The 24098-nt window shown below is 41.3% G+C and overlaps 1 protein-coding gene across 6 annotated transcripts in view; it reads left to right on the forward strand.

The window, feature by feature from the left end:
- Positions 1-20376, forward strand: part of LOC148008424 (uncharacterized) — an 84460-nt gene extending 64084 nt beyond the window's left edge. For 3 of the 6 annotated variants that reach the window (XM_087674233.1, XM_087674237.1, XM_087674236.1), the window contains exons 5-9: positions 2482-2582; positions 2894-3086; positions 3204-3302; positions 19401-19518; positions 19692-20375. In XM_087674233.1, coding sequence (XP_087530359.1) covers positions 2482-2582; positions 2894-3086; positions 3204-3302; positions 19401-19518; positions 19692-19950 — 770 coding nt within the window. In that variant the 3' untranslated portion in view covers positions 19951-20375. Of the gene's footprint in view, positions 1-2481; positions 2583-2893; positions 3087-3203; positions 3303-19393; positions 19519-19675 lie in introns of those variants that run through there. The other 3 variants (XM_087674234.1, XM_087674235.1, XM_087674238.1) reach the window with 3 other exon arrangements.
- Positions 20377-24098: the final 3722 nt, after the last annotated feature.

A 24098-nucleotide genomic window follows, 5' to 3' on the forward strand; every position in this document is an offset into this window, starting at 1 on the left:
GAAATAAGTTGATTTGTGGATTCATAAGAAAGCTACACAGGCCGAAAAATGGTGTACATGTGTCTCTTTGGTGCATGAAAGTAAAGTTTGAACATAATCTTCCACAATGAAAACATCACGACTAACCAAAATATACTTAGTTTATGGATGATATAATCTTAACCATTACTTTCAATACTATAACCAATAAAAATATATTTTATAACCTTGCCATTCAATTTTTCCCATTGTTGCATTGGTACTAGTGTATGAGCCAAGTAACCAAAAACACTCGAGTGAGCAAGACATAGCTTTTTGCTATTCCAAGCCTTATATGGTGTGAAAGATCTCAATGCTTTGGTGGGACACTTGTTTAGTACGTAAATTACATATATACAGCCTTAAGTCAAAAACTACGTGGCAAAGCTTGACTTTTGATCATGTCATGCAAATTGTTTAGAGCACAAAAATACTTGGTTTTCAAAGAATATATCCATGTATGCTTGGATGATTCATCAATAAAAATCACATAGTATAGGTAGTTGCCAAAAGGCGATGTTTGCATTGGTCCACAAATATAATTGTATAACAAGTTGTAGTTTGTGAATAGCTATCACTAAACCATCTTTTGGAAAGGAAGCATGTTGCATCTTGCCCAATATGTAATTTTCACAAATGTGTTTTACAGATACCTCAAGAGTAGGCAATGAAGACACCGTATGGAATTTCTACATGCACAATTCAAAAAAGCCCCTATTTCTTATGCACTTGCAGCTTCTGGAACCAGAATTGGACATATTTCAATTCCATACACAATGTTCTAGAGTCCTTTTGTAACCAATACATGATACATCATATAAGCCCATATTGGATAGTTGGTTCTATCAAACTTGTCCTCAACAACCAACATACGGAATACATCATTGTTGCAAGCCATGGCCATTGACTGCACTTCATGCAAAAGTTACTTGTATAGAGGAACATTTGCATAAAACCAACTTGTGCTATGTAGCAGAACACAAAGTAAGCTATAAAGACTCTGATCTACAGAAATGACTATTATTGAAAATTCTACACAGAAAGATGAAATACTTGCACAATACTAGTAGTAGTGCAAATAGAGTGTGAAGATAAAAAATCTAAGGGTGCGAAGTCCTATGGGTTTGACTACAATATTTCTCGACCTACAAATGCTTGTCAAATCTTGTCCCAATCAAAGGAGATGAAGTAGAGAGTGTTGATGACTTTGCCCAAGAGGTTGAACCTTGCTATTGATATCAGTATTTGGATTTAAGGTTGGAGGAATGCACACACAACTTGAGAGGATGAAGCTTGAGGGCGCACAATGCAAAGTGCATAGAGAGGTATCAGTAGAGAAGATTATAAGGTTAAGTATACCTTAGAGTGACAAGCATGCATACAAGGCTATGGGAAAAAACCTCCTACTGAGGAAAAAGTGCCCCGGTGGTCCTTTGTTTGTTCACACACACATCAATAGCGAAATATGGTAACACAATGTGCACCAGATTTGGTGAGAAAAGGCTTGGTATCACAAGCTAAGCAAATAGTATTGAGCTGATAATCAGAAACAGGATGCATATCCTAATGTTAAGGCATTTGCTACAAGACATCAGATCTATTCGTTGGGGAAATGAATCACAAGTTAAGCAAATAGTATTGAGCTGATAATCAAGAAACAGGCTGCACATCCTAATGCTAAGGCATTTCCAACAAGACATCAGATATATTCAAAGGGGAAATGAAAGGCCATCTTATCATGGTACACTTGGGCCCAATTGATTCAATGTAATACTAATGTTAGGAGCCATCTGTGAAATTATGTGAAGACCCTATGCCTATCATGTAAAATGCATTTCTATCTGACTTTTCCCCACACCCAATAGTTAGTTGTTATTGCAAGGGTTGTGATTGGGATGAGTATTAGGTTCCTCTTCAGTAATTGTAACAGCCATTGTCAATTCCTTTATCATATAGGCATTTTGTTGGTCTGCTCAAGCAGGTTTTGCTGTGCAATAAGTTTGTGCATATCCTAACTTGTCAGAACCAAAGCATCTTTCATCATTAAATCTCTCTCTCCATTCACTGTTTCCCTATTTTCAATTTCTTCTCACCTTTAGGAAACTTTGAAGTTTTGATTTTCTCTTTGCTTAGCCTTCCAATACTAAAGTTCATATTTCTTGAACTATTGTCAGTGTGCATATTTTCAGAATACAGGCAGAATCCTATTGGTCCATATGCTTCTCAATCAATGGACTAGAATCTAGTTCAATAATGGACTTACTCTAGTTACTCAGCCAATCCTTTAAATTCCAAATCCAAGTTTTTATTTTCTAAAAAGTAGCCCAATACATTTTTTAGCTACTATGGGCATGTTTTTATGATTTGTTGTTTGTTATATTATTGAATCTGGCTTACTTTTGCATTGTTCCATCACAACTAACAAGATCACTTGGTGTTGATATGTTCATGATTGCATTGTAGGTGATGCAGAAGGAGGAATAGAAATGACAAGGAGTATGATTTTGGTTCGAGATTTTTGTCTACAGTTCTTAAAAAGTGAGCAGTATGCACGAACTCGAATTGTGAGTAGATAGAATATTGTGGCCATGCTTTCCATTAAACAAACAGAAGGCATTTCTTCTTGTTTTTGTAATAAAGCTCTTGGCAAGTTTGTCCAAACTCCCGATTAATGAATGTATCTAATGTGTCAATTTTAGGTTTTCAGGAAGACTTGGTTCTCAAATTAAGATACACAAACTCTTGAGCCATTTGTTCAAACTGTCTGTTTTCCATTTGCACGTTGTGAATGCATCTAATGTCAACTTTAAGTTCTCATCAAGTTTAGGGGGCTCAAATTAAGATCAAGAGGAGTCTGAAAATTGTGGTTGATCAGTTTTTCCCAGATATCAGCGAGGTAGCAGCTGCAAAGTCAGGAGTTTTCGAGGGAACCGTTTTCAAATTAGATTATTTAACCAAGCCATCAGGGCTTGAAGATATCGGGTTCAGTAAAAAGGTCAAACTGGCTGAAACTATAAAGCCAACTGATGAGTTAGTTGTTGTGGCATACCCATACTTCAATGTTAATGGTAATTTTCTTCATTGAGATCTGATTCAAAAAGATCTGAATTCATTTACACATAACAAGGTGACATATATGCTGCGTCCTAATATAGTCATCTGAAGATTTAATTATTCAATTGCAGAGATGCTGGCTGTGGAAGAGCTTTATGTGGATGCTGCTTCAAAGTCCAAGTTGCCCATTATTGTCTTCAATGGAGAACTGGATCGAATAAGAAGTGGATGTATCCTTGCACATTACTTGTCACTTTATTTCTCATCTGACTCTGGTCTTTGTATTCTTACTTCCTACAATTATGCTATCATAATGTCCAGTTGTGAAGCTATATCTGTGGTGCTGACAACAGCAAGTTTAGGTTCTTTCAATGTTTCAAGGTTTTTCTTCACTGTATAAATGTGTTTGTCTTAGTGCTTGAATTTCACATACAGACTGCATGACAAAAGTTTTCATACTTAAGAGAGAACTCCAATCAAGTTATTGTGTACTGCTGTTGGTCCAAAGGCCTTTAACACCAGAAGCAAAAAAATTTCCTCCTGCAAACCCAGTGTAAATAGCCAATATAAGAGAGTTTCTTATTTTTCCTACTCTGCACACATTAAGTTTACTGAGGATCAGGTCAATAATGAGGTGCATTTCCTGTACCAAGCCCATCATGTTTTGTTGCTGTGAATGAGACCTGTATCAAGTATGAAGTATACAGAGTCCTCAATCAAAAAGATCTTCCATGACACAAAGACAGTTCTCAAGGGAAATAAAACGGAATGTACCATATTTGCAAAGCTTATTGAAAAAATTCCTCTAGTTACCTTGTATATCTATACAAGTTGAGGTGGCAATAACAGTGTGTCATTGGAGAGCCATTACAATCTAGCATCCATTTGATACTTCAGGAGATCAGGGATAGAGATCTAGGGAAAATTTTGAGGTCAGATTTGCAGCTGCTGAAGATCTGTTTCATCTAGCTTTCATCAGGTAGCATTGACCATAGTTGAAGAGAATACGAGGCAGCCTCTTCTTTTCAACTATCACTTCAGAATACAGTAACCCTGGACAGAGCACCCATCTTTCTTGGGGGAGATTCTCCACATAGGTTGTCTTCAGAGTGGAAAAGTGGTTTGCTTTTTTGCATTTACTACATGAGACAGACAGTGTGCAAGCAGCCTTTCTTTTTACAAAAGGGTGGTGGAACCCTAAAATGCACTGTTTACAACAATTTACAGCAAGCAATAAATTCATAAAATAAATCACAAAATGAAAATTAACACTTTGGTATACCACTTTGGACTAGAATACCCTTAGCAATATTGAGATGAGCCAACATCCAATTCGTCCCAAAACTTGGGTGCCCCTTGCAGTATTCTTTTCACATTAATTCCAAACTCATGTTGTACAAACTAAGGATTGACTCAAATCTGCAAGAAGAGTCGGGCCCTACCTTGAATCTAAGAGGATTGCTCTCCAAGGGTCTGGATCCGTCAGGAACACTCTCCGAGGATCCCCTCTCCCTATGTAGACCAAGCCAATTCTCCAACGACATTTGGAATATCAATCTATTCTTTGTAACCAGCAAGCACAAAATTCAATTTGCCCCTTGATCTGATGTACATCTGGGCAAATATTGGACCTCAGACACTTGCATGCAAATCAAAAATAACCAGCAACATAAAACCCCAAATTGCCCCTTGCTGCTGCATGCAAATCATCCCACTGGTAAACCTAGAATCTCACCTATTCTATTGTTCATTGACTAGATTTGCATCAGCAACCTTCAATCAAAAAAGCGTGCATGCACACATTCCAATGCTATCATGCAAAATGTTGCATTTGTTCCAATTCTATCTTGACTCCCATTAAACATTCCATCTAGTTGACTAGCTCTAATCCCTTGCATATCAAACATACTAGATGCACCAAATGCATTGTCAAACATGCCCATTTGCTTATGGGGGACCATTTAGATGCGAGACTATATAGGATTTGGCATTCCAACACCCATTCCAAGATACATTTGTCCATGTATCCTTTGCTACATACCAAAAGCATTTGTGCTATGCATGCCAAAAGTACTACCATGACTAGCCATAGTATGAAACACATATCCTCCACCAAAGTGCCCTAGATGTCCCACATCTGGATGTATACCTCATTGTCCAAAAGGCAGTGTTTGCATTGTCAAAATTTTCCATGCATTTGAATCCTTTTGTGCTTGCCAATTTTCAATGTATATTTGTATTGAAGTTTCAACTTCATGAACAAAGCCAATATTAATAGCATGTTGTCCTTGCCAAAAGCTCATACCAAGATTAAGCATTGCATGTTTTCCTTATCTTCTAATGAGGTATCACCATTATGCGATACTTCACTCCTTAAGAAGACATGCTCAATAGAATTTTGGCAAATTGTTCACAATCTTGACTTGTAATCACGTGCCTTGGGCTCACCTACTTAAACGAGTTGATATATCCTAACAATGGAACCATGCAACTAGCCTTCCTTTTTACAAAAGGTATAGAATCCTAAAATGCATTGATTTATATCAATTTACAATAAGCAATAAATTCATCAAATAAACTTTGGCTAGAACGCCCTCAAGAAAACTAAGACAAGCGAACACCTAATTGACCCCAAACTGTTAGTACCCTTGCAGTATTTGTTTTCACATCAATTCCAAGCTCTTGTTGTACACTAAGAATTGACTCAAATTTCCAAGAAGAGTTAGGCCTTGCCTTAAGTCTAAGAGGATCGCTCTCCAAGGATCCAAACCTGAGAGGAACGCTTTCTAAGGGTCCCCTCTTCCTCTGTAGACTGGGTCAATTCTCCAACAACATTTGGAATATCATGCTATCCTTTGTAACTAGTAATCACAAAATTCAGTTTCCCCCTTGATCTAGCTTATATTTGGGCACACATTGGGTCTTAAACACTTCCATGCAAGTCACAAATGATCAACAACATTAAGTCCTAAATTGCCCCTTTCCATTGCATACAAATTCGCCCATCTATAGAACTAGAATCTCACCTATTTTGCTAACAATGACCAAATTTGTATTAGCAACCTTCTTCAATTGCAAAAGCACATATTCCAAGGCTACCATGCAAACCCTAATTGTTGCTTGTTACATACTAATAACAAAAAATCAGCAAGCTAAAACACAATTAGGTTGAAATTTGAGGCTTATCTTCAATTGAGCCCAAGAGCTAATGCCAATACCACTGCTCATGAGCTAGAGCTAGAGCAAGAGACAGTGTTTGTACCTCTGTCGACATTGACAACCCTCTTTGTCTAGTGTATCATAACCTTCCTCTTCCTCAAGTGCAACAACTCTAGCTAGATTTGGTGTACCGACATGTGAAGCCCAAACCATGTTTTTGAGCTTTGTTGGCTTGACTTATCCTTCCTTCTTCTTGATTAAAATCGGTGAAGATCTTCATTTTCAAGTACCTTTATTTTCATAGTTAGGCTTTGACTCACCATCTTCACTTCACTATGATTGACTTCTTTCGGAGGTCATCATGTAAGCATCTAGTATTAATGCCTAGCTAAGAGAACTTAGCCATAGGCTAGAGTACAAGAGGGTGAGGTATTCTAGCTCATAGCCATTGTATCAATGGGGGAGTCCTATTCTATCATCCTTGGTTTGCAATATCTTCACCTTATGGCCTTTCTTGATGCATTAGATCATTTCAGTTGAAGGTTTTCGATTGTGGTGCCAATTCACAACTTTCTTTGTGTTTTCCTTTCATTTGTAAAGAAATAATCGTCTAAAGATAACAAACACAAAATTATTTTATTCATTTTTGCAAAGGCACCTTAAGGGATAGATGTAAAAAGGAGAAATAAGTAACTTAAGCCCTAGCCTAGCATATATATATATATATATATACCCACCACTTGATCAAACATTCCCAAATTGATTGAGATCTAAGTTTCTTTTCACGATTAGGTTTAGGGTAACTCAGAGACAATGAACACCGAAGATTGAATGCTGAATGTATACGATGCTCAATGCAGCAAACATACTATGCAAAGTGAATACTGACCCCCGAACTCGCGTGTCTCTGGGATCAGGGTAGAGAGTATGAGCTAAAGAGAGTGTCATACTCTGACTAATCCCGAATGGCAATAGACAGCCTCCAAAAGTATCTAGCAGGAACAAACATAGCAGTGTGAGGTTGGATCAGAGTCAAACAGGCAGCCAAATAGCGAGAACCAGTCAGAACAATTAGGTGACAGCTGCTGCAGCAAAATGCAGCTGTAGAAATGACATGGCAGGCTGTACAACCAGGCTGGATAGTAAGTGCAGCAGTGAGAGATGACGTCAGTGTTGGGTATCTCACACGCCTTACTTACGCCTACGCTCATATGGGAGTGTGCGGGTGATCACTAGGACACTGGGGCACTTTTTACTCTCGGTAGGAGAGGTTTTTTCCCCCAGATTATGTGTACTATTTTGTATGTGCTTGTGGTGCACACTTACGGGCACTTACTGTGTTCGGGTGTGAACAGCCCCTTATAACCCTAAGGTATAAGGGTTATCATTTGTACTTTCAGCTAACACTCTATTCAGTACTATTGCATTGGGTGTCGTGCTCAACTCTGTCTCTCACTCTCACACTGTCTACTGCACTTCAGCTGCACCTCGATCCTCTCCCATCTGACATTTGGTATCAGAGCTCAGCTCAGAGCAGTCTTCAGTCTGCAGTCTGCAGCCCCCGCCAGTTCTGCCCCAGCCGCCTGTTCCTGCCCAGTCCTGCCTGCGCCTGTCAGTCCGTCAGCGCGCAGCACCAGACGACTCCTCTGCCCAGCTTGCAGCTCCAACAATCAGCGCGCAGCACCGCCCTGCCCAGCGCGCCACCTGTACCTGTGTGCTGCCACCTCTGCCCAGCGTGTCCTCTGCCCTGTGTCTGCCCAGCGTGCCCCTTCGCCTGTCAGTCTGCCTGCGCAGCCTCCTTGCGCTGAGCTAGCCTGTGCCGTCAGCTCCAGCTGCCAGCGCGCCACCTGTCTCCACCAGCCAGTCCTGGGTGCCGCCTCCTCTGCCCAGCGCGCGCCCAGTCCTGCCTGCGCGTGTCACTGGACCTGCACGCCTGTACCTGTGCGTCAGTCCGACTGTACCCAGCAGTCATTACCTCGGGAATCGTGCCCGTCGTCAACACGCAGAGGTAACATTCTGCACTTTTCTTTTACACAGGAGTTCCTGCAACAGGTTCAGGTTCAGCATTGGGAAACGTGCTGAACAGCAGGTTCAGTTTTCAGCATTGGGAAACGTGCTGTGTCTGTCTGTGACACATTGAATGCACATTTTGGGGCTTTTGTAACAGACATTTGTGACAGAAATTTTTGGGGCTTTTGATGTTTTAGTGCTGCTGAGCACTAATTGCACCTTGGGAAGCGTGCATCAGTGACAGTTTTTTTTTGACAGAGTACCCTTTGCACATTAATTGCAGACTTGTGTTTGCTGCAATTTCTGGAAATTTGCAGATTTCCAGCCCGTACTGCATTGACATTGCTCTATTACCTTTTGGGAAATAATGGCAAATCAGGGAGGAGATGTATTCACCTATGTGTCCAAGGAAGACCGATTGGATGGGAACAATTATTCCCTTTGGTCTTTCATGATGAAGAATGTATTAGTGGCCAAAAATTTGTGGGATTATGTCAGTGGAGAGGAAGCACGACCGGGAGTTGTGGCTCCCGCTACTCCTCCTCCAGGAGGACGTGCAAGAGGGCAACCTCAGCTCCCTCCACCTCAGCCCGCTCAGCCACTTCCCCCAAGAACTGCAGCTCAGAAAGCTTGGGATACACGGGATGCACAGGCTATGTCGCTGATTGCATTGGCAGTTCAGCGTTCTATCATTCCTCATATTCGTTCAGCAGCTTCTTCACAAGAAGCTTGGTTGACATTGGAGCAGATGTTTGCAGGAAAGAATGAGACTCGCATCTCTTTCTTGAAGAAAGAGCTAGAGACTCTAAAGATGAATGAGGGTGATTCTATGCAGGATCATCTCAACAAAATTCAGGACTTGCGGGAGCAACTCATGAATGTGGATGAGTACTACTCAGATGCGCAGCTGCTTTCTACGACATTGAATTCACTGCCTCCCTCTTACTTGGCTTTTCATACTGCCTTGAACCTCACTATGAGGATTTCGAAAGAGCCCATCACTTTCATTCAGCTTGTCAGTTTGCTTCTAGAGGAGGAGCAAACTAGACGGAACAGTGGTGTGGATGGTATAGCCTCTGAGCAGGCTTTTATGTCAAGGCAGAAGGGTAAAAACAGCCAAGGGAAAAATGCTTCGCAGAGTTCTGGTAGTAGTAACACTTCACAGACAAGTCAGAAACAGGGGGGCACGCAAGCCAAGAAAGGAAAATGCCATTACTGCAAGAAGCCTGGCCACTACATCACTGAGTGCAGGAAGCGCATCGCCAAAGAGAAGAAGAAAGAGTCAGGAATGTCTGTTTCTGCAGCTCCTTCCACTGCTAGTGAGTCCGCGTCCTTTGTTGCAGACAGGGACTATTGTTTTTACACTTGCAGTTATGATGTCTCTTGGGCTGATAGAGCATTTAGCTCTACAGAAGATGCTGACACTTGGTTCTTTGACAGTGGTGCTTCACGGCATATCACATCTCGTAGAGATTTGTTTGCTTCTCTTGGTGCACCTCCCGTTGGGAAGTCTGTTCAGTGTGCTAATAATGCATCATACCCTGTTCGTGGTATTGGGGAGATTCAGCTTACAGCCATTGATGGCTCTATTCTCCGCCTACAGGATGCTTTGTATGTGCCTGGCATTAAGAAGAATCTGCTTTCCATTTCTTCTATGGCACGTTGTGGTTTGCAGGTCACCTTTGATGATGACCGTTGCATGGTCCGTGACAAGGAACACATGACATTGGTCTTGACAGGTTCTCTGTGTCATGGGTTATATGAGTTGGATGCTCTTTCGGTAGATCAGTCTGCATATTTGACATCCACTCTTACTCCTGCTATGTTAGAGGCAGAGTTATGGCATGCTCGTTTGGGGCATGTAAACTATGGCAGCTTGATGCTATTACAGCGTACTCAGATGTTGGATGGATTACCTCTCTTGGAGAGACCTCCTGAGCATTTATGCGAGGGTTGCATTTTGGGGAAAATGCATCGTTTCTCTTTTCCCCGTGATGTTGCTTTTAGAGCAACAGCCAGATTGCAGCTTGTGCATTCGGATGTTTGTGGGCCCATGCAGACACAGTCATTGGGTGGTTGTTACTATTTTGTAACATTTATTGATGACTTTACACGTTTGTGCTGGGTCTACTGCTTGAAAAAGAAGTCTGAAGTGTATGATGCATTTTTGGCTTTCAGTGCACTTGTGGAAACTCAGTCTGGTTGCAAGATTAAGACTCTCCGTTCGGACCGAGGGGGGGAATACATGTCCTCTATGCTGAATTCTTATTTGCAGCAGAAGGGCATTATCCATCAGTACACTACTGCATATACTCCACAGCAAAATGGGGTAGCAGAGAGGAAAAATCGGTCACTCATGGAGATGGCCAGATGTATGCTGAAGGCAAAGAGTTTGCCTCATAGTTTTTGGATGGAAGCCGTCATGTGCGCTTGCCACATTTTGAACAGATGCCCTACCAAGGCCTTGAAAACCGTCACACCTTTTGAGGCTTGGCACAGCCGCAAACCTTCTGTTGGCCACTTCCGTACTTTTGGGTGTCTTGCATATGCCCATATTCCACAGGTACTTCGAAAGAAGTTGGACAACAAGGCTGTAAAATGCATCTTTATGGGATATAGCAGCGAAAGCAAAGGCTACAGACTCTATGATCCCGTGACCAAGAAGGTTTTTGTCAGCAGGGATGTTGTATTTGATGAAAAATCAGAATTATCCTTGGCTGGTTTTAATACATATCAGGCTGCCCGTGATGTCTTTGAAGGGCTGCTGCCCATCACATTTGGTGATTCAGCTGGTACTTCAGCAAATGAACCTAATGTTCAGCCAGCTGCTCCTATGGAACATGCAGTAAATCAGCACATTGCTGAAACTGAAATTCAGCAGGAACTTGTACATAGTCAGGAAGCAAGACAGGTGCCTAGATGGTACACGCAGACTATGAGAGATAGTCATTTGGAAACACCCTTGGCTGGTCGTACTCGAAGGCAAACTCGACTGCATGATTCAGCACATTCCATGGAGTTTGTTATGGCAGCATGTACTCATGATAATGAGGAGCCTGAATGTTTTGAGGATGCACGACATAGTGTGCATTGGATGGCAGCCATGCAAGCTGAATTGGATTCTATTCATAAGAATCATACTTGGGATTTGGTGTCTTTGCCAGTTGGCAAGCGTGCCATTGGTACGAAATGGGTCTACAAATTGAAAAGGAATGCAGATGGATCCATAGATAAGTACAAGGCACGGCTGGTAGCTAAAGGCTACGCACAGAAAAAGGGCATTGACTATGAGGAGACCTTTGCTCCTACCTCCCGTATGACGACCATTCGGTCTATGATTGCCTTGGCTGCACATTTTGGTTGGAAAGTGCATCAGCTGGATATAAAGACTGCATTCTTACATGGGGAACTTCAGGAAGAAGTGTATGTACAGCAGCCCATTGGTTTTGCAGTTGAAGGCTCAGAAAATTTAGTATGCAAGCTGAAAAAAGCTCTATATGGTTTGAAACAAGCTCCACGAGCTTGGTACGCAAAGATAGATGCTTTCTTGCTTAGTCAGGGGTTTGTAAACAGCCCATCTGAGTCTACCCTTTATGTACATAAAGAGGGGGGATCCATGCTGATTTTGTGTCTATATGTAGATGACCTTTTGCTCACTGGAACACATGCTGATCAGATTTCAGCATTCAAAAATAATTTACAGCAAACTTTTGACATGTCTGACTTGGGTATTTTGCACTATTACTTGGGCATCCAGTTTGTACATGATGCTAGAGGCATTGGATTATGTCAGTCAAGGTACATTGGGCAACTTCTTGAGAAGTTTGGCTTACAGGATTGCAAGCCAGTTTGTACACCCATGGAACCTGGGCTCAAACTGTCATTACATGATGACAGTGATTTGTTTGATATCCATACTTATGCTCCAGCAGTGGGATGTCTCATCTATCTATGCCACACTCGGCCAGACATACAGTTTGCCGTTTCAGTTTTGAGCAGGTACATGCATCAGCCTCGTATGTCGCATTGGCAAGCTGTGAAGCGTGTGTTTCGTTACTTGCAGGGTACTAGAGCTCTTGGATTGCTTTATGCCAAGGGGGGACCACTGCAGTTACATGCTTACAGTGACTCTGATTGGGCTGGTGATTTTGATACTCGTCACTCCACTAGTGGCAATTGTTTCTTTCTTGGCTCGTCATGCATTTCTTGGCTTAGCAAGAAACAATCCACTGTTGCCACGTCGTCATGTGAAGCTGAGTACAAGGCAGCCTTCACTACTGCAGTTGAGTGCGTATGGCTTAGACGCTTACTTGCTGATTTGGATGTATCTGTTACGGAGCCTACTCCTTTATATACTGACAGTCAGAGTGCCATTGCAGTGGCACGGAACCCTGTGTTTCATGCTCGCACGAAACACATAGAGATTCACTACCACTTTGTCAGAGAGAGGCTACATGCAGGTGATATCAGCCTTGTCTACTGTCCTACCACCAGCAATGTGGCAGACATCTTCACCAAAGCTCTTCCACGAGACAAATTTGAAGCATTTCGCGATGCTTTGAATTTGACGCCCTTTGGTGGCGGATGATCCTTGTACACTTGATCACTCTTCACTCCAGGGGGGTTTGTTGGGTATCTCACACGCCTTACTTACGCCTACGCTCATATGGGAGTGTGCGGGTGATCACTAGGACACTGGGGCACTTTTTACTCTCGGTAGGAGAGGTTTTTTCCCCCAGATTATGTGTACTATTTTGTATGTGCTTGTGGTGCACACTTACGGGCACTTACTGTGTTCGGGTGTGAACAGCCCCTTATAACCCTAAGGTATAAGGGTTATCATTTGTACTTTCAGCTAACACTCTATTCAGTACTATTGCATTGGGTGTCGTGCTCAACTCTGTCTCTCACTCTCACACTGTCTACTGCACTTCAGCTGCACCTCGATCCTCTCCCATCTGACAGTCAGCACCAGGCGGCAGCAAAACTGAGTCAAATGGAGGCTCGTAGGTGATCTGCAGCAGTAAACGCAGTCAGTTGACTAATGTAGACAGGCTGAGAACAGTCACCAGTAGGTAGAGGGGGACTGGATAGTAGGCACCAAGTGAAGGGCAGCAGTAGATAGCAGCTTGAACTGAGATATCCTCCCGGAAGGGGGTGTGGACAGCAGAGACAAGCGTAAGCAATATGCAAAGTGGAATTAGGGCTGAGTGGTGGGCAACCTATCTATTTATAGATGGATGGATCCTCCCAAATTAGGGTTTGGCTTATGGGACACATATACTCTCTAGGAGCACATTTCTTTTTCAATGGAAGTTTGGTAATTTTAGTTTTGGGGTTGTAATCAAGAGCTGATTAGTTTTAAACTCAACATCAGCAAATAGCACTATCAACCTTTTTGAGGAGGTAACATTCATGATTTCCTGAAACACTTGGGCCACACAGTCCCAAGGCGAGGCATCTTACAATGTTTGTCTATGGCAAGACCATGGTGGAGAGAGAGATTCTTTTTTACTTGATCATAGTGGTGAGTTTGTATACTGTGTATTTTACATATTTATTGAACTTTTATGGAACTCTGCAGGAGTTTGTACTCTTGGACAATGGTGTAGTTGAGCAATGGGATTGTGCTACTATTATGGAGTCAATGTGGACCATATACTATGGGCCAAATATTTGTTCCTTTGGGACCATTGCACTGTTTATCCAATGCACTTGTAGTTGCCCATTCTAGGCTTGATAATATATGAGGCTCTCTATTGTTGGAGGCCTTTCTTGAAACATCAAAGGTCTAGCATGGAGGATTGGAGTCTTTGGCTTTGAGATACACCATCATTGATTGTCATTGGATGATTGATAGCTATTAGTGCTTTTCCCTCAAGAGGTGAGAGGAGATGGCTAGTTGTGATATCTTCTTTAACGTGAGCTAATGGAGACCACATAACTATGCCTATTTCTTGGAGGAGCATGAATCTCATAGAGGCTCTACCACAAGAGAGTTGGAGGCATTTGTTGTAGAGGATCTTGATTCCCTTGCAAAGGTGATCGGCTTACCTTGTTTGGAGTAATACTTGGGTTCTATTTCATAGACCTCAATTTTCAAGGAACCAATTATAGGTTTGAGGAGTGTGCTCTATTTACGGGAACACCAACACAGTCGGATTACAGCATTGGTTTTCAGTGAGATCAACCTTGGACCTCTTCTCTTATGTATGCTTGTAGGAGGGATCTCAACCCTTCATTGTGTGATCGCTTGATTCTTATAGGTTGTGAGTGGGAGATTCTGTCATTAGAGTTTCATGATGACTTGGGGCTCTTCCAATTCTTTTCAAGCTTCGAGCTTTCTCTTGTCTAGAGGAGGTTAGCTATTGTGTCAATTTCCCCTTTTTCACATTATCTTGCTTCCTTTCTCTCAATTCTCGGTAATCACATGCACAATGAGCACTTGCACCTTTCAACCACCATGAGAGCTACATGTATCTCCATGATTGAATTTCCAACACTTGGTTTGGGAGCTTTTCCAAAGTTTTCTTCATGCCATTCTAACACTGAAGATCAATTGTATGCGATCATGTCTTCTTGAGCATCACATCTCTACTTGTGCATTCAAGTGTACCTACCAAGGTTTCTTTGTGACTATTTCTTGGATCAAAGATGTTTCTTGAAGCCTTTGTGGTGGAGTCATGGACTCTATAGAGGCATTCTATAGGACTCCTTTGGAAGTGGAATACCAACCCTTCGTGGATCTCTGTTAGATATGTTCCCAACTTTTGCTCCCAATCCGACATGTTCAGTGCCCCATCCAGGATTTGAGAGGGGGTGTTCGTAGTACATAATGTACATTATCTCTTGGTTGTGGAGCCCTATCATGGAGTTAGTGGGGGTGTCACAGACGTCTAATATATATTTTCCTGTGGTGCATTTGATCGTTTTTGGTCCATTGTGGCTAGTTATGTTGTGGTCAATCAGTTTTCGTCCACGCATATGTTTTTGCCTGCATTAGGCTTTTCTATATATAGGACCTTATTGCTCTCCCTTTCTTTCCTTTTGGCCAATGTATCTTCTTCTATTTGCCCCTCCATCGTTGCTAATCTAACAATTGGTTGTTCACCCCACCATTGTATTTGTGTTGTACTTAGTAGTGTGAGGGATATGGAGGATCGAAGCTTAGCTGAGAGTACACAGTCGACAGTGAAGAGTGTGAGAGTGAAGACATAGCACGACTCCCAATGCGGTTCCAAAGTGTAAGTGAAAGTACAAAAGTACAACCCTTAGACCTTAGGGTTGTTAAAGTGCGTTCACACCCGAAAGGTATAAAGTATGGTAAGTGATTGAACTGTGTAACATAAACACGCAAGATAAAAAATAATGTAACTGGGGAAAAAAATCCTCTCATAAGGAGAGTAAAAAGTGCCCGAGTGTCTTACTGCGGATCACCGATACTCGTATGTGAGCATAAGCATGAGGCAAACCCAACAAACCCTGTTGGAGTGAAAAGTAACCAACATACAAGGATCATCCACCAAAGGAGATCAAATTTAAAGCATTGCGAAATGCTTCAAATTTGTTGCAAGGAAGAGCTTTGGTGAAGATGTTTGCCACATTATTGGTGGCAGGATAGTAGACAAGGCTGATATCTCCTGCATGTAGCCTCTCTCTGACAAAGTGATAGTGGATCTCTATGTGTTTCGTGCGTGCATGAAACACTGGGTTCTATGCCACTGTGATGGCACTCTGACTGTAAGTAAACAAAGAAGTAAGCTCCGTGACATATACATCCAGATCAACCAACAAACGCGTCAACCATACACATTCAATTGTGGTAGTGAAAGTTGCCTTGTATTAAGCTTCATAAGACAATGTGGCAACAGTGGATTGTTTCTTGCTAAGCCAAGAGATGCAAGATGAGCCAAGAAAGAAACATTTTCCACTCGTAGAGTAACGTAAATTAAAATCAACAGCCCAATCTAAATCATTGTAGGCATGTAGTTGCAGTGGTCCCCCCTTGGCATAAAGCAATCCAAGAATCATTGTCATCATGCAAGGACAACTTGAGTCTAGTCTCCTGATATATCTGGACTGTGACAATCCAATGCCTCTAGCATCATGAATGAATTGAATGCCCAAGTAGTAATGCAAGGGCCCCAAATCTAACATTTCAAAAGTTTGCTGCAAATTTTTCTTGAATGCTAAAATCTTATTAGCATGTGTCCTTGTGAGTAGAATATCATCTACATTAAGACATATGACCAGCAAAGACCCCCTCTCTTTGCATACGTAAAGAGTAGACTCTGATGGATTGTTAATGAACCCTTGGTTAAGTAAAAAGCCATTAATTTTTGCATACCAAGCTTGGGGAGCTTGCTTTAAACCGTACAAAGCCTTTTTCAGCTTACATATCAAGTGTTCAGATCTCTCAACTGCAAAACCAACGGGCTGCTGTACATACACTTCTTCTTGAAGTTCCCCGTGTAAAAATGCAGTCTTAATATCAAGCTGGTGCATAGTCACCATGATGGGCAGTCATAGACCCCATAGTCCGAATGGTAATCATATGGGATGTAGGAGCAAATGAATCCTCATAGTCAATGCCCTTCTTTTGTGTGTAGCCTTGGCCACAAGCATGGCTTTATACTTATCAATGGATCCATCCGCGTTTCTTTTCGGCTTATAGACCCATTTTGTTCCAAATGCTTTCTTTCCAATAGGCAATGCTACTAAATTCCATGTTTGATTCTTTATGATAGAATCAAATTGAGCTTGCATTGCTACCATCCAATGCACACTTTGTTGTGCATCCTCAAAACAATCACTCTCCTTATCATCCAGTGTGTATGTTGCCATAACAAACTCCATTGTATTAGCATGATCATGCAAATGAGCTTGTCTTCTAGTACAACCAACAATAGGAGCATCCAAATGACTATCTTTTATAGTCTGCAAGTACCATCTAGGCATCTGCCTGGCAACCTGATTGTGTACAAGCTCTTGTTGAATATCAAATCTAGCATCTTGCTGAATATTAGCCATAGGCTGAATTTCTGCATTGCTCAATGGAGCAGTTGGTTGAACATTGTGTTCATTTACTGAAACTCCTGTTGTATCACCATAAGAAATGGGCAACACCCTTCAAACACATCATTTGCAGCCTGATATGTATCAAAACCAGCAAGGGATAATTTTGATTTTTCATCAAAAATCACATCCCTACTGACAAAGACTTTCTTGGAAACAGGATCATATAGTCTGTATCCTCTGCTCTCACTGATGTACCCTACAAAAATGCATTTGACAGTCTTGTTGTCCAACTTCTTTCTCAGTACTTTGGGAATATGAGCATATGCAAGACACCCAAAAGTACGAAAATGGCCAACTGAAGGTTTCTAGCTGTTCCAAGTCTTAAAAGGTGTAACATTTTTTAATGCCTTGGTAGGGCACCTGTTCAAAACATGACAAGTACACATTAAATGCTTCCATCCAAAAGCCATGTGGCAGACTCTTAGCTTTCAGCATACATCTGGCCATCTCCATGAGTGACCAATTCTTCCTTTTTGCAATCCCATTCTGTTGTGGAGTATATACAGTAGTATACTATGAACGAAGTATCTAGGAGGCCACACACTTTATGCGGGAAGTTATCACAGCTATAAAATTGTCATGTTGAGAACTGCAAGTTTCACCTACTATTTTGCTGCAGTAGCTAAAGATATCCACAAGACTTATGACTTTTGAACTTTTTTTGGCCATCTAGGGTCACTAGACCCAACATACTATTTCAATGCCTTAAGCTGTGCATTAAACTCTATCACAAATACTTGGAATGAGGTTCAACATGCTTTATTCCATACACAGTAACAGTGGAGCATTACAATCTGATAGTTAAGTGTATGGCACATTAACCCATGTCCCTTTTCATTGCTTTATTGGCCCTGCAGCTTGAGATAAGTGATGTTGGGCTGATTCACTTAGACTTGCTTGGTGTCACCTTTGCATAGGGTTATGCAACCTTACCAAATCAAACTCAACGTGTCTTATTAGATACTTTTTAATCATGGTTTCTCCTCAAAACACTATCTTGTGCATTAAGGATAGACGATTGATGTTTAAAATAAAAGCAAAATATGTCCATTAGAAAGAAGAATCAAGCCTGATTTTGTAAGGATGTTTCTATTTCGGAAGATCAAAAAATATTCAAAAGGGTCTTTCATAAGATGTTTAAAGTCCACAAAACATATACAGTACACAATCCATGTAAAAACCACCAAAAAATTCATTTGGTTGGTATTTAGTTGCGGAATTCCTGCTGGAAACCTACTGTAGAGTTTTTCTGCACAGACCTAAATACTGTTCAAGTGCCTAGAGAGGACCGAATTATGTAAGTGATGGTTGTCTTGAGTTTAACTATGTGTCAACTTTTATCTAGTGCATATATTGGACAAAGGGTGAGCTACACAGATTCATGAGAATAATTGTAAAGCAGATAATGGATGAGCTATGCAAATTCAGGAGCGTAATTGTAAAGCAAAAAGTCATCGTTAACTGGAAACATATGTATAGATGATCATTGTGTTATGCAGTGCTTCTTGCACAGCTTGGTTTAAGCCATGGTTTAAGGAGCACCACGAATGCAAGAAAAAGGATATCCTCAAGAGCAATGAGCGTGTGAAAAACATTTTTCAAGTCCTGTTGTTGCATCCTGATTCATTCACCGTGTGTTGTAGAAGGCTGAGAAGTATACTATTCAAGATGTTGCGACATTCTAGAAAGAGATGACGATCAGTTGTCTTTATGGAATGTAAAATTGCAGGATGTCGGAAAGTAGTTAAAAATGGCGAACAGACTATACTGATATGGTTTTTATTTACTTTAGTTGAAACTTGTGCCATGAAATCCCACAGCATCTGAGGGTGGACAATCTTCCTGACCAGTTTTATCAGTAAGATTTGATCCTACAAGGAAAAATGCTAGTACTCCATAATGATAAACACCAGGCAAATATTCTGGCTTTTGTTGGATTTGTTTTTTTGCTAGCATTGATGAATGCAGACCTACTGTTTAGTACGAATACTGTTGCACATTCTTCTTACCTAAGCGTCTGTATTCTGAATACAGTTTTTTAAAAATCAGTTATTTGTTTTCCAATAACATTCAGAACTCAGATTATCCATCTTTCTTCTATCCTAAGCTTGCTGCACTATCCAGAAACTTTCTTCCAAAATTTGAGACTGTGTACTACATTCATAACTTCAAGGGGAGATTCGGTGGCACATTATTCAGGTAATAACCCTAAAAATAGACTTCTGTATTCAAACATGCACTGCATATAGATTTTGAGTAATTGAAGGAGTGAAGCACAATCTTTAGAGATGGGTAGAAGTCACAAGCTAGAGGTGGCATGTAGGTATTTTTCATGCTTACATGTCGGACCTGACAGGTGATGCATTGGTCAGGGGGACAGATGGCAAGCAATACAGACAACAAGGCTACAATGTCAAGAAAAGAAAATCACAAAGTGGGTATGACTCGGTTGGAACAGATGATCTCCATTCATGGAGCAACCACCTCTCTGAGGACCACAGGCAGAAAACACGGAACTCGCTTGCCACAATAATAGTACTTGAATGCAGCCAACTTGACCATGGATACCCGAGGCTGAAAAAAAATGGAATTATGATTCATCCACATATGCTGAAGACCAGTCCAACATAGAAAATGAAAGAGATGCGGATGCTCCAGCTATAAACCAGCCATTTATGGCATTTTACTAAAAACCTGGGAACAGATGACTGTATGCTGCTGCGTCATGAAAGTCCATACTTGGGAAATGAAACCCCCAAACATGTCTAGCCACTAGGCAGGAAATGAAGAGATGAGCAAGAGTCTGATCACATGTGGTGCAGCAGACATATCTACCACGAGAGATCATGTGGTGTTGCAGCATGTAACTGGTGGGAGACCCCCCTAGGGTCAAATTAGGATGGGGTGAGGATACCAAGAGTTTTTAATATTTGAACCATGCCTACCATATTACTTTGGTCTGCCCAGAACACTCTTTTGCTTTAATTTCAACTAAGTTGATGATAACAGTGAGGGGGGCCAGGCTTTTCCATCTAGGGCAGCCTGCAAGTTGGAATTGTTTGACAGAAGCATGTAGTAGCGTTATCCAGTCCTCTTCCTCTCTGTTAATGCTCCTAGCAACCCACTTGGCAGCAAGTTTATTTGCCATGCCTTGGAGGCTTGGCAGTCCTAATCCTCCCAGCTTTTTAGGGGTAGTACATACAGTCCATGACACTCTAGAAACTTTGAACTTATCTTCATCTCCACTCCACAGGCTTTGAATGGCTGTCAGCAGGCCAAGAAGTAAATTGTAGAGGGGATGAGAATATGTTTCAGTACTAGACATCTTCCAGCCATATTTAGCTGCATCCCTTTCCATCTTTCAAACTTTTGCTTGACTTTCTCAAGGATCCACCCACATCTCTGCTTCATGGTTACTCCAAACCCAAAGAGTATTCCAAGCATTCTGAAGACTTTACCAAATTCTATTTCATTGCATCCAGCTTTTAACAGCCATCTTGGGGGGAAGGAAATCATGCTTTTGATTTCTGTATTGGCTGGGTTTATCACAGAACCTAAGGCTTTGCAAAATAGCTGTAGGCAGTTCCAAAAGGCAACTAAAGAGACAGGATCATTGTTAACTGTCCCATTGGTATCATCAGCAAACTGATTAAGTACCCTGTCTTTCTTGTTAGGCAATTTGATGCCCTCTATGTTGCCCTTCCCTATTTGGTCTTGGATTAGCCATCCTAAAGCATCTGCTACTATGGCAAAGAGGAGTTGGGCTAGTGGGCAGCCTTGTCTTGTTGATCTTCTAAGAGAAAGAGAGTCAGTCATTTCCCCATTCACAGCAATTCTAGTGGAAGCATTACCAAACAGAGTGCTGACAAATTTGATGAACCTCTTCCCCAATCCCATGTCATGAAGAGATTGCAAAATGAAATCCCATTCTGGCCTATCATAGGCTTTGTCAAAAGCTATCTTAAAGAAAACAAAGTCTTGATTGTATTCCTGAGCATGCTTTATCCTTTCCCAAAGTGCAATGATAGAATCTAGTATGAATCTCCCTTTAATAAAATCTTTTTGCTCCTTCCTATTCCATATGTCTAAATGTGGGGACAACCTTCTAGCTAGGGCTTTTGCAAAGACTTTATAAGCAAAGGTCAAGCACGTTATGGGTCTCCAGTTTGATAATAGATCTTTCTCCTCTCTCTTGTGAATCACCTTGACTACACCTTCATTGATGATATGTAGGAGAGCTCCAAATTTAATGGATTCTTTCCACACTTGGAGTAGTGGGCTGACCAAGAATTCTTTGAATTCTTTAAAGAACTCATTTGGGGCGCCATGTATGCCTGGGTTCTTTCCTTTAGCCAAGGTATTGATGGTATCTTTAATCTCTATAGTAAGGGTGCCACTTTTTTTCTTATCATGGCAATCTTGGCCTTGGCGTTGATTTCATCACTATTACTAACTCTAGGAGTGCTGAAATTTTTAATGAATAATTTCTTAGCTATGACAAAATTTTCACCATTGTCTTTGGCTTTAGAACCATCCTCTTTAGTGAGTAATGGGATTGGGTCCCTCTCTTCCTTCTTCTTGAGAATGTTGAACACTTTTGGAGTGGGTCTACCAACCTTGCCAACCCACCATTACCTTGTATACAGCTGGACACTAAAGGCTTTCTTGTTTTCTAGTTCCCTTAGCTCTTTTTGACCTTAAGCAGTTCTTGCTGAAGGTGGAATTGTCCTGAGTCAATTCTGATTTCAAGGGACTTACCATGGGAGTATTTCCTAGCATTGTCTTCTCTGGTCTCGTTTATCTGCTTGGCCTTAACTTGTCTAAGGTAATCCCAGGACTCTTTAATTGCTCTGGTCGAAGCCTAGGCCAAGGAGAGGTGTCAGGAGGACATGAAATTTTATTACTTTGCCTAGTATTTGATTAAAAGTTATTCAAATGTGCTAATGTGACTTGCACATGTGATGTATAAGTCAATTATTTCACAGTGGGACCTAGGACCTTGAGATATCAGTTAGTGCCAAAGGCAAAAGTTGTGATAAGCTATGCTAGCTGGGCTTTGAGGGTTAGTTGGTGTCAGTTTTGACCATAGGACAGTTGTTTATCCAATAGGTGTCAATGGTGATACTAGGTGCTAGTCTAAGGATCAACAGAGGTTGGAAACCACTCCAAGTTACACAATTGTTTGGCCAATAAGTGTCAATGGTGACACTAGGTACTAGCATTAATTAATTAATTAATGCTTAAGGGTCAACAGAGGTTGGGGACCACTCCAGGTTGCAAATGGTGTAGCCAATTTAATTATGGATGGGCACATTTGATTTCGGGCAGGGCCAAAAGGGCTGAAATTAATTTTCAAGATTATTTAATTTTGAAAATTAATTAAACAGCTGGATAATGCTAAAAAAAGGGTTTAGAAGGCTGCCCATGCAAACTAAGAAAACGTTTTTGAGAGGGGCTGGGTCTCAACCATTCAATTAGTTTACAGCCTAGGAGAGAGAGAGAGAGAGGGAGCTGCTAGTTCATTTTTTGATCAAAGAACAACAATTCGCTACAGAAGACAGCCATTTGGGGCCTTAGCAAGCAAGGGACAGCATCATGGGGACACCTTCTAGTAGCTGGCAACAGCATTGCTGATTAGGTGACAGCATTTTGGAGGTGTCTGGTTGTAGTTGACTGCATTAAATGCAAGCTAGAGCAGACAGTAGACAGATTTTTGAGGTTTTTCTCGCAAGGAAAATCAAATTTCTCTCTCATCTTGGCTTTCTCTCACCTTCTCCGGTAACTTCTCAAAATATCTCAGTATTTCTCAGCCATTCTTAGCAAATCTTAGTCAGATTTGGTGGACAGCTGAAGGATTTCTGCTATAAACCCTAAATTTCTACAAAAATTAGGGTCTGATAGCCACCTTGGGACCTGTGCCAATAGAAGAAGGCATCATACACTGAAATCAGCACCTAAATTTCATGAAATTTACAAGGATTTCATATGCTAGCCCATCCATTGTAAATTGGGGCAGCATTTGGCCAATTGGTGGTTCCATTTGTGCAAGTCCTGAGCGAAAATTGAGGGGCAATTGGTTCAAATTGCTTACTGGTTTGTATGTACAGAAAGGGACTGATTGTATGTGGAATGCATATATGTAGCTCATTGTGTTTGGGACTCATGATATTAATGTTGGTCATGCAAATGATGTGTATAGTATTGGTAGTGAGGAAAAATGTAGCTAGTAATGCAGCAATGTATGGGAAAATGTATCTTGGTATGGCTGATAGCATGCAAATTCCCATGCACAGTCACATTACAATGGTCCAAAGTATGCAAACAAGAATGTTTCCTAATGCATCTGGTGCTCCTAGCATATCAGGTACACATGAGAGGCTAGTCAACTGGATCATATTAGTTAAGTTGGAATTGCAATAATGTGAAAGTATAAAGCATCGCAATGCTTAAGGGGAAGAAATACCTACAACCTAGTGGAGGCTTGAGGCAAATTAGAGGTAAACTTTCCATATAATTTTTGGTAAAGCTTCAACATTGTTTCACCAATAGATGCAAAATGGATGGAAGAGGATGACTTGGCAAACCATCCTCAGTTGTTGCAGCTTTACCTAGATGCCTTTCAGTTAGAGCCGACTTCAACTCGGGCTTAGTCAAGTTCAGTAGAGGAGGGATCCGGAGTATTACTTGATGCTCAAGGGGGAGGTAGCACTTCCACTCCTTCAGTTGTGGACAACTCTCGTATGTAGTGGATCTTGAATGTATTAAGCATGCATCTAAAG

Source organism: Lygodium microphyllum, unplaced genomic scaffold, assembly GCF_053477565.2.
Source record: "Lygodium microphyllum isolate KBCC unplaced genomic scaffold, Lygodium_microphyllum_v1.1.10 scaffold_142, whole genome shotgun sequence".
NCBI classification, from domain to species: Eukaryota; Viridiplantae; Streptophyta; class Polypodiopsida; order Schizaeales; family Lygodiaceae; genus Lygodium; species Lygodium microphyllum.